The sequence below is a fragment of the Octopus bimaculoides genome, chromosome 4 (genome assembly GCF_046866305.1).
Source record: "Octopus bimaculoides isolate indiv1 chromosome 4, ASM4686630v1, whole genome shotgun sequence".
NCBI lineage: Eukaryota > Metazoa > Mollusca > Cephalopoda > Octopoda > Octopodidae > Octopus > Octopus bimaculoides.
The window spans coordinates 107,274,308-107,291,756 of record NC_142931.1 but is presented as its reverse complement, the minus strand read 5'-3'; the positions used below and the strand labels follow the sequence as shown (position 1 = coordinate 107,291,756).

Genomic DNA, 17,449 nt, shown 5'->3' with positions numbered 1-17,449 from the left:
AGAACCCACAACTGGACACAAGGATGGAGCAACAGCCGTTCCTCCAAAAACCTAAGGTGAGTGGTTTTGTTCCCCTTTTCTCACTCTTCAGTTAACATGGCCTCACTTAGAACAGGCATTATGAATGTAAGTGGCCTGGAGTCGTCTTGAGATCAGGACCGCCTATTTAACGACGTCAGGTTACTGAACATAGATGTGGTGGCTATCAGCAAGACCAGACTTTTTGGGACAGGAGCCTTCGCATCCACTTCGGCATCTACGAAGTGTACGCATCTCCAAGTAGTCTGAGATATGGAGGCGGATCTCGTGATACAGATTATCTTCCTGGACCTGTAAAGTAAGTTTGTGGTGCTGGACGGGAGCAACAATGAAGGCTATGCTTTTAGGCTAATGGCCGACCATGCCCCGTAATGACGGCCTAATTTCTTCAGGCGCCTTACGACCTTTCTAAGAACGTCTCGCTCTTTAATATTAGTTGAAGATTGGAACGATATCTTAGACTCACACTGGGACTGTGTGAGTCTCACAGCTGGGGAGAAGGGTGTAAAGGCCTCACAAAGCTAGATTAGTGAGTGAGCTAGATTAGTGAGTGAGCTGGTTAGAAAGCTAGAAGCGGTTTTTTCGAAAGGCAGCGCAACTGACGTGATTGCGGCGAGATTGGCTCTCGACCAATTCGTCAACGCAAAGAAAGAAGGCTGCATTGTCTGAGCTAGGGCGCTTGCTATTAGACACGAGGGGATGAAAACCTTTCGATGTGCCCGAAGAGCCGCGCCGTAAAAACAAAGCCACAATCTAGTCTTCAGCAGTCGACGACGGGCCCGTGTTACTCAATCCCAAGCAAATGTGTGCGGTTTTTCAGCGACGCTTCGCTCAAATGTTCAGAGACATTGGTGGGCCGGATCATGAGACGGACTTTAGTGCCTCCCTCGACGGACTGCCAAGGCTTTCGACAATAGAGGTGGGGTGTTGCGAAAGGCGATAACAGCTACTGAAATACTGGAGAAGATGAATGAATGCACAAGGGACAAATCGCTTGATGTTGATGGTCTGCCCTACGAGCTTTACGTTTACAGACTTGTTCGGCGACCTCTTGGCAGATGTCTACTGCAACTGGTAGAAGAACGAAAGAATTTCCCAGTTCTGTGAGCCGTGGAGCCGTGGTGCTGCTGAGAAAGGACGCGAACAAGGGGACTGTATCGATAATTTTAGGCTCATAACTCTGCTAAATGCAGAGTTTAAAGTTTTGGTCAAGGCGTTGGCAAAGAGGTTGGCACTTGTCGTCGGTGGATTTGGGAGGAGGTGCAGACATGCGCCATCCCAAACAGATCCATCCACGACAATCTCCACCTCATACGATACATCGTAGAGAGAGTGGCTAAAGGACCTAGCACAGGTGGGGCCCTGATCAACTTAAATCAATCTGAAGCTTTCAATAGAGTCGATCATCTTTAATTGGTAGAAGTCCTCAAGGCAGCCGGCCTCGCACGTTTTCAGAGGCTGAGTCGCTGCAATGTACAGTGACATCTTCTCAGTGGTTAGGATGAAATGTTACCTTTTGGAACCGTTCAGCATCATACGTTCGGTCCACTAAGGATGCATCATCTCGTCTCTTTTGTATATATTGACTCTTGAACCATTACTACACAAATTGGAGGCACTGAAGGGCGTAATGCGCGAATTTGGATGTGGGAGATCTGTATCAGCATATGCTGACAGCGTCAACGTAGTGGTGTCGAGCACCAGTCACATTGAGATGATCAGCATAGCTCTCAAGGAATAAATGGTGAAAACGGGCAAAAATTAACCAGAAGTTGGTGAGCCTGCAGCTCGGCACCTGGAGAGGCAGGTCCATGCTATCCAATAGCATCGTCGGGCATCGGGCGTCGGGCGCTGGACGGATGGGCCGGTTAAGTTACTCGGGGTCTGGTGCGGTTTAGATCTTCTGTTGGACAAAAACCGGGATAAGGTAACGAGCAGGGTAGCCTCTCTCACCCAGGAATGGATTGAGAGGAAGCTATCCCTGAAAACTCGGGTAGAGCTGGCGAACGCGTACATTATGTCCGTCATCTACTACCACCTAACTATAGTGCCTTGTCCTAGTACATGTATGACTGCACTGGAACGCTAGTCTTTCGGTTTTTGTGAAAGGGGAAGGTTCCACTAACCAGGTGGTTCCTTTACTGCCAAAATCCGCTGCGTGGAGGAATGGGCATGCCGGTGGCTGATGATGCACAGACATGCACTGAGGCTACAAGATCTCCAACTCTTTCTCGACAGTGAACAGATGTGGTCGCCGTTGTTAAACATTCATTTCTCCAGCTCGTCTCCTTGGTGGATCTGCAGTCCTGGGTCAAGCGAAGACCGAAAGGTAGCGTCTGGAGACTGGAATGTGTCCAAGCTCTCACAGCGCTCAACCAGTCGGGCAGTACGATGGGTGGAAACTCCACCTTGTCGTTCTATAGAGGGTTAGTGGAGGGTAAAAGCGACGACGTCCTTGGGGGAGACTCTGGGCGTCGACGATAATCAGCTAGCCAATCTTTTCCGGAGAGCTTTCAGTCCAAAGCCCATGGATAATGTCCAGAAATCCCTGACCTGGCAGTGCTATCGGGGATCATTGCCAATTCGAGATAAACTCTACAGATATGGAAATGCCATCAGCCAGGCCTGTTCAAACATTGCTATCTAGCAGGTTTATGTCGAAAACATACCTTCATGTGTCGGATGGGTGCGACTATCAACTGAGTCCATCGTGAAAATAGCCCCGCCGCCTTCCTTTAGCCGGGAAGGGTAAGGAGTTTTTTTGTTTTTTTTACCTGGTGGCCATGTCGAAAGAGCTCGTATGGTGGACACGTCTGAAAGGACTGAAGACGAGCATTTTTCTTTTCGGCAAAACCCTGATACACTTTTTCAGGTTTCACTTGAAGAGGAAATTCAGGGTGTAGAGGGAAGTGTTGCCTTACAGGTATTTTGCTGAAAGGTGGATAAGAGAGGTGAGCATTGCTCGAGTGAATGGACCTATTCTGAGTGTCTGTCTGTCGACAGGAGAGAGAAGACTGGGAGAGGGCACCCGGCCTGGCAGTCAGAATGACCGTGGATTTTGTGGGCTTTCTCTATGTATGACGCTTAGAAGTCCCCTCCTTATTGGGGTATTTACTTTGTTTGAATTTGTTTTATTTGTTATATGACCCACACATCTTTGTTATATGACTATGTTAAGACCCCCATTGTATCGTCCTGTGCCATCCTTAATGATTTCCTTCGTGTAAGCTCTCCTTGGCTAATAAACAAATTATTATTATTATTATTATTATTATTATTATTATTGTTATTATTATTATTATCATCATCATCACCATCATCATCATTATCATTATCATTATTATTATTATTATTATTATTATTATTATCATTATTATTGTTGTTGTTGTTGTTATTATCATTATTATTATTATTATTCGCAGCGGAATAGTTGGGAATAGTTTTTGATCACGCTGTGTAAGTCTCCCCTAGAATCACTATTTTACCTGTTTAGTATAATTGGTTGTGTATAATTTTGTCGTTTTTTTGCTATTGAAGGTATCAGGAATCTTTTAACTGGTGTTCTGTGGTTGTTTTTGCCCCTTAATGAGTACCTTTTGCCACCAAGAAAACGCTTGGTCAGTGTAAAAAGAAAAAAATCAATATTCAAGATGTGGCATCAACATACACGTCCACCATCGAAACCCTGAAGGAGAAAACCCTTCCTTCAACCAACTTTCTTACAGCTAAAGACTCCGCCCTCATTCCTTCATTCTCTCAACTACGAAGTGTTTCTTAGTTGGTTGATGAGGGCAGCGACAAAGGCAACAAAAAAAAAACAGCAGAAAATAATCAACAGAACGGGAGATTTTTTCTGGAAAAAAATTGGAGATTCTTCTCCTGGCATGGCTGTGTGGTAAGAAGCTTGCTTGCTTCCAAATCAGATGGTTCCGGATTCAGTCTCTTGTGAGTGAATTTGGTAGACGGAAACTGAAAGAAGCCCGTCGTGAATATATATATGTGTGTGTGTGTGTATGCATGTATGTATGTATATGTATTTATGTGTATCTGTCATTGTGTCTCTCTCTTTGTTCCACCACCATCGCTTGACAACCGGTGCTGGTGTGTTTACGTGCCCGAAACGTAGCGGTTCGGCGAAGGAGATAGATAGAATAAGTACTAGGCTTACAAAGAATAAGTCCTAGGGTCGATTCCTTCGACTAAAACCCATAAGACGGTGTTCCAGCATAACCGCAGGCAAATCTCTAAAACATGTAAAAGAATGAAAGAATATAAAATCGAAGGATCTGAAAATGTCAATAGATATGATCTCTGTGAAAAATGGGAGGAAGCCGCATGTGGTTGCTGAAGGTAAAAAATGTAGATGCCATGTGTGTGAGGCCAGAGACCACTTCAAGACATTCTTCTCCCACAATTTCAAGAAAAGGAAAAGTGCCCCACTACTAATTACACCATCACTGCAACAACAAAAGCAGTAACAGCAACTGCAACATCAACAAGATATGAGAACAGAGACGTTCCTTTTTGGTATATCCCAAAGTCAGAAGGAAAGTGTGGGATCAATGAAATAAGTACCAGTTAAGAACCGGGGCCAGTGTAATCAATTAACCCCTCTCCCAAATTTCAGCCCTTGTGTCTCTAAAAGAAAAGATTATTATTATTATTATTATTATTATTATTATTATTATTATTATTATTATTATTATTATTATTATTATTATTATTATTAAGGCGAGAAGCTGGCAGAATTGTTAGCACGCTGGACGAAATGCTTAGCCGTATTTCGCCCGTCTCTACGTTCTGAGTTCAAATTCCATCGAGGTCGATTCTGCCTTTCATCCTTTCGAGGTCGATACATTAAGTACCAGTGAAAAACTGCGGTCGGTGTAATCGACCAGTCCCTTCCGCCCCAAATTTCAGGCCTTGTGCCTGTAGTAAAAAGGATTATTATTATTATTATTATTATTATTATTATTATTATTATTATTATTATGAGTTCAATAGATTGGTATAATGATTAGAGGATCGAAAAATGACTTGCAGTATTTCTGCTCCTTACGTTCTTAGGTTCAACCGGCCAAGGAGTCAATTGTACGTTTTATCCCTTCGAGATCGATAAAATAAAGCATCAGTCAAATACTGCGGTTGACATGATTGACTGTTACTTTTCCATGAAATTTCTAGCTTAGTACCTACGTAAGAAATCGTAATTGTCATGCTTTATTACTGCTGTACATTGGTTCTGAAATCGTATTATCACGTTACAATAAGAATATTTTTTTAGCCATTTAGTAGTAGTATTGAATAGAGGTGTGAAGATTTAAACAATGAATTGCTGCTTTAAAACTTTATAAAGGAATAAATCTGACATTCAGTGGCTGCATGTGCCAGGTAATTAATTTAGCAAAAACAATATAAAGTAAATGCTGACACTGTCACATTTAAACGCAGAGAAATTAGCCAAGCACTATGTACTACTCTCTCTCTCTCTCTCTCTCTCTCTCTCTCTCTCTCTCTCTCTCTCTCTCTCTCTGTGTCATCTCCTCCGCTTTAATTCCTGTTCATAATTGATTGTGATGTTACAGAGGTCGAGTACGGAGCATCACAAAGCTATAGAAGTAAGACGTTCTTCATGTTACACATTACATTTCCAATTTCCTTGGAATTTGTTGCAAGCTATTCTGGAATTTATTAATGCTCAAAGGTAATAAATCTAACGTGAGAGCAGCAGAGTAAAATTCCGATCATTGACATATAAAACTTCGTCGCTATTTGAGCTAAGAATGTGTGGAGACATAATTAAACATTGTAAAGTATTCGGTTCGGTAGCATTCCGAATATAACCCATCAGAACCATTAATAATAACAATGATTTCTAAGAAAGACATCATGTTTCAGAATGTAAAGAGACGCTACTAAATACCACAAGGCATACTTTTTGGAATGACTCTTCCGATTCTGATCTATCACCGCACTTTATGATAGTTATTATCAATGCTGTTATTTAACTCAAGAACAATGGATGAACGGGTCATTATTAGAACAAATTAAGAAGCTTATAAAAATAATAGACAGGGAAAACAAAAGCATGCAAAAATGATCTTTGCTGTTGTTGTTGTTGTTGTTGTCGTCATCGCCATCATCATCTTCATCACCATCACCATCATCATCGTCATCATCATCATCGTCATCGTCCTCGTCATCATCATCATCATCATCATCATCGTCGTCGTCGTCATCATCATCATCATCATCATCATCATCATCATCATCATCATCATCATCATCATCATCAGTGCAGCGAGCTGGCAGAATCGTAAGCACGCAAGGCAGAATGCTTAACGGCGTCTCTTCCGGTTTTAAGTTCTGAGTTCAAATTTCACCAGAGTCGATTTTTGCCTTACATTCTTTCGGGGTCGATAAAATAACCACCAATGTGTGTTATTAATGTACCAGCTTTTCATTTCATGTCAACTAAAGTGGTATGTTCTTATCAAGTCTCGAGGAACGAGTTAGAAATTGAGACGAGTACGATGGGACGAGTTAAAAATTTAAGAAAACACACTAATAATTCAGGGAATAATGAAAAAAAGCTAAATTAAACATAATTCAAGCAAATTATTCTTTTATCCTTGTTATTTAGAAATTGGGAGGATTTGATACACCCTCTAAAGGAGAACTGAAGGGAACCTTGATCAATTTGGAAAAGGATACACGGTTCATAGATCAGGACATATGAAAGGTGATGGGATAAGCGGAGCTGGTGATTCATACGCCTGTTCATAGTCTTGCAGTACTGTTCATGGGACATCCAGAAGCTGCCCCTTCCTGATGACAACAAACTCTTCTGGAATTATACATCGTTGTTGGAATAAATAAGGGGTGAATCAGAGGGACTGTACAGGAAAGAAGACTGAATTGCTGCACGTATGGTATTAAAGGTCTCTTCAGGGCTTTATGTCGACAACACGAGAGGGAGAAAACAGCAGAAACCTCAGTACGAAGAACAGCATACCTTAGAGGTAAAATGCCATTGTTGCTTCTATCATTGATTCTTAAGTACCAACGATTGTAGCTCCGAGAATAGCTAAAGCGGAATTAAATAAATTGGCCTCTTGTCTTCAGTGCTGCCAGCAAAGAAACAGCAGAGACAAGAGCAACACTAACAGGACACTGAAGCTGATAGTCATAGGGTACCATCATTCGGAACTTCGCCAACCAAAGTCAGTGGGCTTCATTTCCAACATTCTCAGTTTGTTGCATGAATTGGTCATAAAGTATGATTTCTTTCCTATTGTTTCAGTCACTTTTGTGGTATCTTTGGTTGCCGAAAGTATTTTTTTTACTCTGAGCAACATAATTTTTCAGAGCCAGTATCGCAGTACCAACAGTGTCTTCCGCGTTTCGTAATACTTTACTACCATCCAAGAGTCGTTCAATATCATCATCATCATCATCATCATCATCATCATCATCATCATCATCATCATCATCATTATTATTATTATTATTATTGTTATTATTATTATTATTATTGAATGAGAGACCAGTGCATTCCATCAAAGTAACATGGGTAAAATATGCGAAGCCCAAAATACCCACCATGACTACCCGTCTGATAAGGATACACAAGGTACATGCATCACAACCATATTTGAGCGACATGGTGATCTCATATCATGATAAACAACAGACAATTTTGAAGATGAGGCCCAGTTAATGTTTTCTTCATGTTGAGTAGCCCATCTCACTCAAAGGGACTCTGAAAAAGGGTTTTTAAGGATGTTGAACGAAACACCGATGTTTCCAAAGGTAAATTATTCTAACCCCAAAGAATTCTTCTCAACGTATGGTTATGATGCCCCCCTCACCATCTGCCAATACTTCTGCTTGTGATCCAAGATGCACGTATCGTCAGCCACGAAGGGATATGCTCAATTGCTTAAGGTCAAACTGCTGACAGGCAAATCTAATATTGAGCAGAATATTTGCTGTAGCCCATCTTTTACATCAGCACAAAACAATGTAAACGATAACACTTTCAATCAGTTAACATCAGAAGCCATGAGATCCAGTACTTGGCATCGCATCAGGGTATTTGTTGTTGTTGTTGTTGTTGTTGTTGTTGTTTTACTTCTCAGAATGCTCGACCTTGTTTGATCTGGCAGATTCTGTGAGAGTGGACAGCAGCCCGCTGTCAGAGGTTTCAGAGGGTCTCTTTCCGCGCATTATAAGCTTTTATGCTTGGTTGTAAATTATCGTGGGAGCCATTCAACATCCCAGTACCAATTTCAAAATCCTAACTGTCCTTAGCAGAACAGTTTTTTAGGTTTGCTCTGCTCTCATGTCAATTCTGCTTTCTCTGACATATTTCTTGAACTTGGTTGTTAGTACTCCGAGTGTCCCTACAACTACTCGAATGACAGACACTCTCCTCATAGTCTACACTTTTGCAGTTTCGTCTTTTAGTAGTCTGTAGTTTTTCAATCTTTTCTAGTTCTTTATCATTATTATTATTGAGTGAGAGAGTAGTGCATGCCATGAAAGTGACACTGGAGTAAAACAATGTACATGATAACACTTCCAATTAGTTAAGATCAAAAGCTATGAGAGCTACTACATGGTACTGCATCAGGGCATTATTATTATTATTATTATCATCATCATCATCGTGATCATCATTATCATCATCATCATCATCATTTTTATTATTATTATTATTGAGTGAGAGAGCAGTGCATGTCATCAAAGTGACACTGGGGCGATAAGGGTACACCAGGCACATGCATCACAACCATATGAGCGCGACATGGTGATCTCATATCAAGATAAACAGCGCATGACCTCGCAAGTGGGACCCAAAAGGTCCCAAAGTAAGGTTTGTTTAAGGATGTTGAGCAAAACACCCATGTTTCCAAAGTTGAATTATTCAAACCCTAAAGAATTCCTCTCAACACATGGCTATGATGCCTCCCCACACTACTTCTGCTCGTGATCAGAGATGCACATATCGTCAGCCACCAAGAGACATGCTCAACTGGTTACGGTCAAACAACTGACAAGCAAATCTGTGGTATTAAGCAGAATATTTGCTGTAGCCCATCTTTTATACCAAGACAAAACGATGTACATGATAACACTTCCAATCAATTAAGATCAGAAGCCATGAGAGCATGATTATTATTTAATCTCGACTTTCTCTCTCTGTTATGTCATTATAGAGGATTTGATCAATTACTTGATCGTATCAGTTACTAGAGTTATCCATTACTTAGAGATAAGACAGTGTAGGTTACATAGAAACCTTATCAACTTTTATTTTCTCCTACTAGCTATACTCTTCTCTTCAATTACCTATAACATCTAGGTGCACTGGGTCATTCGAGAATTAACTGTCTTGTTTCATGAAGGCAAACACCTCCTATATTTTATTGTTGATAAGAGTTTCAATAGCAAAAGCAGATATGCATCACTCCAAATCTCAATGATAATTGAAACCACGATAGCGATAAAATACTAGGTATATGAAAACACTATTACCTTTCTGTCTAACTTTACTAGCACCACACGAATGGCCGGGCAAATTATGATCGGTTTTCCTTCTACTCCCTGTATAACTTGCCCACTTCCTAATAAGTATCTACAATATCATTGCCATATGATCGTCAGCGATTCCAAAATCTTGGATTGCATTATTTTCAATTCTTCACTCATTCAAAATGTTTAATGAAACAAATAAAAAAAAATATGTCTTCTTAGACTAGTTGTCCATCTGATTCAGATATTGAAATATAAAACATGTCTTCTATACGTTGACGTTTATCTAGATCGAGTTGTTTCTAAAGAGAACAAAACTAAAATGAAAAAGGGAAATAAAAGAAAGCAAAATTGCTGTAAAGAATTCTTGCTTCGTCACAAGACAGGATATTATTTAAGCACAAAATAGAAAAGAAAATCTATTGTATTTTGCCCTATATTTTACTGGAATCTGTGTATTGTGTATGGACATGTTTTAGCGATTTTCAATAAAATCATATAACAGTGATATTACTATTACTACTACAACTACTACTACTACTACTACTACTACTACTACTACTACTACTACTACTACTACTACTACTACTACTGCTACTACTATTACTACTACTGTCTTGCTTATGTTGATAGTTTGCGAGCAAGAATGGTAGTATGATATACATTTTCTTAATAAATGACGTCCGTTTAACTGTGGGGTCAATCCCCATCAACAGCAGTGATCCGTTTTATCACATTTCAAAATCCATACATTAAGTACCCTGCTCAGTACTAATTAAGCATCTATTCAATCAGCTGCTCTGTTTCATCCCTCTCTCACACTCTTCTTTCAAATATCTGCAGCTTTATAGTATTATATATTTGCATATCAGGAAAGCTCATTAGAAGAAAAGACCATTTACATTTTGTTTCCTCGCTTGCTTTTAGTAATGCCAGTGATATACTGCGGTCCATTCCATGATCTCTCAATAACTTATAAACGCATTGTCCCAATCTGCGAGCATGGAAATTATATATATATATATATATATGTATATATATATATATATATATATATATATATATATATATATATATATATATATATATATGCGTATGCATGCATTTGTGTGTGGATATATATATATATATATATATATATATATATATATATATATGCACATACATATATATATATATGCATGTTCATATGTAATACTTCTAAATACATTCACCATATATATGTGTGCGTGTGTGTGTGTGCGCGCGTGTAGAATGTATTTAGAAGTATTACATATGGACATGCATATATATATGTGTATATAAATATATATATACACGCACGCACATATGTATATATATATGCATATATGCATATATACACATATATACATACAGACAAATACAGACGCACACGCATGCATGTATGTGTGTGTGTGCCATACATACATGCACCCCCTACACACAAACACACGCATACACATATTCGTGCACATATTCCGACAGGTAGAAACAGCATTCAAAGTAATTGAATTCAATGGTAATTGCTTAGTTTTGCAAAAAAAAAAAAGGAAAACAGAAATAAGAAAGGAAAGCAAAATGCAATACTTTGTTGTATAAATAAAATCCCTGTAGTTAATATATTATTACGAGAAGAGTATTGCAACAATTTAGACAACGTACTTTTTCGGGAAAGAGAGAAGTTGGTTCGTTATCTCTGAGTAGAAGACAGGACGATAAGGAAGAAAAAGTAAACTCTTGCAAAAGGTAGTTGGAGTTGGGAAGAATTTACGTAAGGTGACTGAGGATGAGACAAAATCTATATGGAAGTGGGATGGTAAAGTAGAATGGAATATTCAGTAAGCAATCTACCGGAGGATTTATCTGTCTATAAGCAAGGTGAGCCACCAAGCTGGGGGAAATTTATCAAGAAAAGTTTCCTCTGGTAATGATGTACCAAGATATTTCAAATAAATTACTGTATATATGCATATACGAGTGTGTGTGTGTGTATGCGTGCGCGTCTGCGAGCGTGTGTAGATAGATAAAAAGATAGATAGATAGATAGATAGATAGATAGATAGATAAGATAGATATGTATACATATTCATACATATACAAAAAATTACTTATATTTGCACGTCGTTGTAAAGATAGGTTTTATTTTTCATATTTCATCACCTTGTTCATACACAATATGAGTGTATGTATATATATACATACATATATATATATATATATATATATGTGTGTGTGTGTGTGTGTGTGTGTGTGTGTGTGTGTGTGTGTGTGTGTATGTATATATATACATACATACATATATATATATATATATATATATATATATATATATATATATATACTCAAGAACAACATGTCCGCAAATCAGAAAAGTACATCCGTCATAGCAAAGTGTGTGTGTATGTGTTTGTGTGTATGCGTGTGTGTGTGTGTGTTAAATATTGTACTGGCTTTATCTGGGTATTAATTTATTTTCCTTGTATTTAATTAATTAAAATGAATTACATTTTATCCTCCCTAAATGAATTAAAGTCGGTTAAATTTGGATTCTGCCTCACAAATATGTAAACTTAAAAACGTGATATGAAATATAAAGAGTATATACAGTGTGATCCCTTATCACCTGAGCCATCTCAACTACCCTTAAATAAATCCAGTATCTGCATACATATACTGGTATACATAGAGGGAAAGATATATGTATACATACATGTATGAATACATGCTCTATTTTTTTTACTTTTGCAGTCATTAGACTATAGTTATGCTGAAGTATTGCCTTCAAGGGTTTAGTCAAACAGATAGCTCCCAGTAATTACATTTTAAAGCCTCATACTTATTCCATCGGACCTTCTTTGGCGAACTGCTAATTTACGAGAGCGTAATCAAACCAACACCGCTTATGGTGGTGGACAAACACGCACGCATATATTTCTCTGTCAGTACATAGACTTGTGTTACGTTTGCGGTTATAAGGATCTTGACTCCTGTTTCTAGCAATATAGGTGCTTTTAAACACCCTCAGTCTCTATTTGTGACAATTGGATTTTTTCTTTTTTGGTTTTGTATTGCGTCTAACCATCTCTATTATTTTATACATACACACGCACACACACACATACACACACACACATATATATGCAGGGTGGTCCAAAAGTAGATGGGTAGTAAGTAGAATAGGTTTGTGTGTCGGTTATAACTATGGCATTTGTGCAATATTATTTTAAATTTTATAACTAAATATATCTAAATTAATCCGTTTTCTTTTCAGGTAATTCAGAGAACACTTAAAGGCAAATAATTTAAATACCAATGAAAGAAAATGGGTGTTAAAAGAGTATTGGAAATCTCAAAATACTGAAATCGTCAGATCAAAACGGGTTGAAACATTTGGTACTCAAACCCCAAGGAGACAAACCATTTTCCACATTCGAGACAAATTCGATGCCACTGGCTCAATATTTAATGCTCCAAAAACTGGTCGACCCAAAGCAGTCTGCACAAAGGATCATAAGCAACTTGTCGCCGAAGCATTTGTTCACAGTCCAGGAGAGCCTCTTTGGAATTGAGCATTTCACGATCCTCTATTATTCGAATCCTGAAAACTATTTGGTTGAAAGCTTATCGTCTACGGCTAATTCATGGCTTATTACAGGATGACCCAGATAGGTGGCTGCAATTTAGTGAGATAATGCTGAATGATATTAAAGAAAATCCAATAATTTTAGATAAAATTGTGTGGACCGATGAAGCTTCTTTCAAATTATCCGTTCATATTAACAGACATTGAGAACATGCATTGTCAGAACATGCATTTAACATTTGAACAACCAATAAACCAGCCTGGTGTCACTGTTTGGGGTGGTATTTCAAGTTCTGGTGTTTTAGGACTCATATTTTTTTTATGGAACGGTCACAGGTGATAAGTATCTCTATATTCTTATGAATCAAGTTGTTCCACAGTTAAAACAATAGCTTAATTCACATGACCTTTATTTCCAACAAGATGGGGCCCCTCCACATTATTCAAGAGCAGTCGTGAATACCTTGATGAAACATTTCCTGAGAAATGGATTGGCTGAAGAGGTCCAATTGATTGGCCAGCACGTTCACCTGACTTGACCCCAATGGATTTCTTCTTTGGAGGAGTACTAAAGGACAAAGTTTTTAATTGAAAACCAAGAAATATTAATGATTTGAAAAATTACATAAGTGATGCATTTCAAGAAATTAATAAACAAAGAGACTTGGGCAAAAATGTTTGTCGAAGAGTAGGGAGTAGACTTCAAAGCTGTGTAAATTGTGATGGACCACAGTTTGAGCAGCTGCGTTGATACAATTTAAGCACTTTTGTATTATTGTACGCAACAAAATTCAATTGACAATGTAATAATTGTATTAGTAAATATAATTGTATATATATGTGTATATATGACAGGCTTCTTTCAATTTCTGTCTACCAAATCCACTCACAAGGCGTTTGTCGAACCGTGGATTTAATAAAAGATATCCAAGGTGATATACAGTGGAACTGAACCCGCAACCATGTGGTTGAGAAGCAACCTGTGCTAGCTATATATCTAGGATAGAAATATACATTTATACAGACATACATGTATTCACTCACTCATGCTTTTGATATCGCACATACAAACAGACGCGTTGGAACTCACACAGAGTACAAACTATAGCTTATGCGACTAAGCTTGCTGATTAGGTGAACTAAGTTCATATTAGAATTCAATCAATAAAAGTTTTAAAGTAGTGCGTTGTATCCGATTTATATATGCAATATCTGGATTCAAATTTTATTAAGACCAACATAGCATTTCAGTTTTCAGGGTTCTGTCAGATCAGTACCAGTAATACATAACGTTAAAAGGATCATGATATAATTCGCTTTAGCGTATATATATAATTGTTGTTATAGCGTTTGTGTCTACTGTTACACTAAAATACACGAGATTAATGTGTATTTTTCTTATAACAAAAATACAGACAGAAGGCAATAAGAAAACAGAAATATTCCGGGTACAAGTCAATGTACGTGAAAATTGTATACACACACACACACACACACACACACACACACACACACGCACACACACACACACATACACATATAATTATCTATCTATTTATCTACCTGTCTATTTGACATAGGAGCAAAAATTAATAATGTGTGTGTGTGTGTGTGTGTGTGTGTATACATAAGATTGTTTACTTTCCAACCATATGCCTCCGAGTTCAGTCCAGTTGCATGGAGTCTCGGGCAAGTGTTGGCTCTGGGCCGATCAAAGCCTTGTTAGTGGATTTGGTTGACAGAAACTAAAGAAAGCCCCTTCGTACTCACACCCACGCACACACACATACACACACATACATACATATATATATATATACATACATATATACTCATATATATACATATATATATATATATATATACACATACATATATATATACATACAAACACACGCACACATACACACACACACACACACACATACACACTCACACATACACACACATACACACGCATACACATATATTGATAATCGGTGGTGGTTTGTTCATGTCCTCGTACATTAGCTGCTCGGCAATAAGAGACCGATGAAATAAGTACCAGGCTGAGAAAAAAATAATGATTATTGGGTCAATTTATTCAACAATACCCTTCTAGGTGGTGTCCCAGCACTGACCGAACTCCAATGACTGAAACAAGTAAAAGATAAAAGGCGAAGGATTGTGTTATGTTATATTATATTATACTATATCATATTATATAATATATTTAAAACTTATTTCATATACATATATGTATTAATTCATAAGTGTGTATATTGGTGTTTACCTAAATATGAACGCCTACAAGCACTTACAGTATATATTTCCACAGGTGTAGGTGTATCGTAAGCAGTTTGATATATACCAAATGTGTGTGTGTGGGTGTGTGTAAAGAGAGAGAGAGAGAGAAATCGATAGATAGCTAGATAGATAGATATTTCCTCTCCCCTCACCGCTTTACAAATTGTGTTGGTTTGTTTACGTCTACATAACATAGTGCTTCGGCAAAAAAAAAAAGAAAATACGGTCGATAGAATAAGTATCAGGCTTTAAAAAAATTATTACTGGGGCTGACTTATTCGACCAAACCCTTTAAAGAAGTGCCCCAGCTTGGCTGCAGCCAATGATAGAGACAAATAAAAGATAAAATATATCGGAATACTAACACCCGAATTATTTATTCTCACACATCAGACCCATATGAAAACATCCGAATAAAAATTAAATTTATTTAATACAAATCAGAATTTAATTTAACTGCAGTAATAATGATGTTTTATGGTTCATATAAGATGTAGTGTACTTCATTCGTAGCATTAGTTTCATAAGGGAAACTGCTATTAGGTAAGAAACAACAAAGCCACCAACAGTTCTACGGACATAAATACAAAACACATATGTGCATACACACGCACACGCACACATACAAACACACACATGTACGCACACATACACATATACACATGCGCACACCCACACATGTATAAAACACATGCACATATTGATGTTTGTTTTTACGTCAAGTTATACATAAATAACATTTAACATCCAGCTGAACAAATTACTCAATAATTATTTGTCAGGTACATATTTAACTTTTTACAAGGAAAAATTTGACAGTGGCAGCGAGTTTTCGCCTGATGGGATCGAGCAAACTGAAACTTCAAAGAAACAACCAACCTTTTTCTTGTAAAAGTTAATGCGTGTGTGTGTTTCTCTCTCTCTATTTCTCTCTCTCGCTCTCTCTCTCTCTCTCTCTCTCTCTCTCTATATATATATATATATATATATATATATATATCTGTGAAACAAGAAAGAAACAAGAAATGAAGAAAGAAAGAAGGAAAGGAAGGAAAAAGGAAAAAAAGGAATTTAAAATCATTACCTTTTGATGAAATCTTCAAATGAACGATTATTTCGTACAAGATTTGCGATGTGGATTTTTTCATACTTTTTTTTAAGAGTCCTCATTCATTATCGATAGTTGTCTGACAGGATTATAAAAGTAGGAACACATCAATATGGAATTGATGGAATTACGAAAGGCTGTACATGAAAAATAATATATAACAAAGTTGACGGCAGAATTAACTTGGAGAAGGTAATCCGTAATTTCGCGTACTCCGCGAGCAAGATAATTCTCTTCGTAATAACCTAGACCTAACACTGTACTAAGAATAGCATCAGGCGTAACACAAATACAGAAAACAGCAACTACATATATTAAAGTCAGTGTAGCTTTATATTTCAAGCGAGCACTTTTCTTGATTGTACTTGGTCTTTTCAAGCCTTTCCAAATTAAAAGATTAAGGCCAACCAACAATACAAGAGGAATGGCAGACCTTAAGAGTGCATGTGCCCAAGTGAATATGGTAGCAAATTGCTTCTCGCTCCAAAGTGCTGTGACACTGATACCTGACACTTGAACCGTTCCGTTAACAATTTCTGATTTAGTGCGATAGCGAAGCATGTAGGGCAGTGAAATAAGAGTTCCTAGGATGAATGTAACTGTACTGACTTTGATAGCGCGCCGAACAGTACAAAAACGTTTTACTCTGAACGGTTGACATATAAAAATAAATCTTTCGACCGAAACACCAACAGTCAGCCAAGCTGATATGCACAAAGACATATTGAACAAGTAATGAGCATAAGGATACAGACATCCATGCAATTTAATCCCTTGCCTTTTGTCAGTTCGAAGGAGAAGGACGACAACGAAGTAAAGAAAATCCGTTACAAGCTTAATTGTATCAGCTACGGCAAGTGCTTGTAGGTAGATGTTAGTCGACGTCCTCATGGTTT

The 17,449-nt window shown here is 37.8% G+C and overlaps 1 protein-coding gene across 6 annotated transcripts in view; it reads right to left on the bottom strand.

The window, feature by feature from the left end:
- LOC106877704 (uncharacterized) overlaps positions 1-17,449 on the bottom strand; it is a 153,671-nt gene that overhangs the window by 133,742 nt on the left and 2,480 nt on the right. For all 6 annotated transcript variants that reach the window (XR_016241641.1, XR_016241639.1, XR_016241638.1 and 3 more), the window contains exon 1: positions 16,530-17,449. This exon is cut by the window's right edge. Coding sequence is in view for 2 of the 6 variants with exons in the window: in XM_052967348.2 (XP_052823308.2) it covers positions 16,530-16,593 (64 nt within the window). In the remaining 4 variants the exon portion in view is untranslated. The remainder of the gene's footprint in view (positions 1-16,529) is intronic.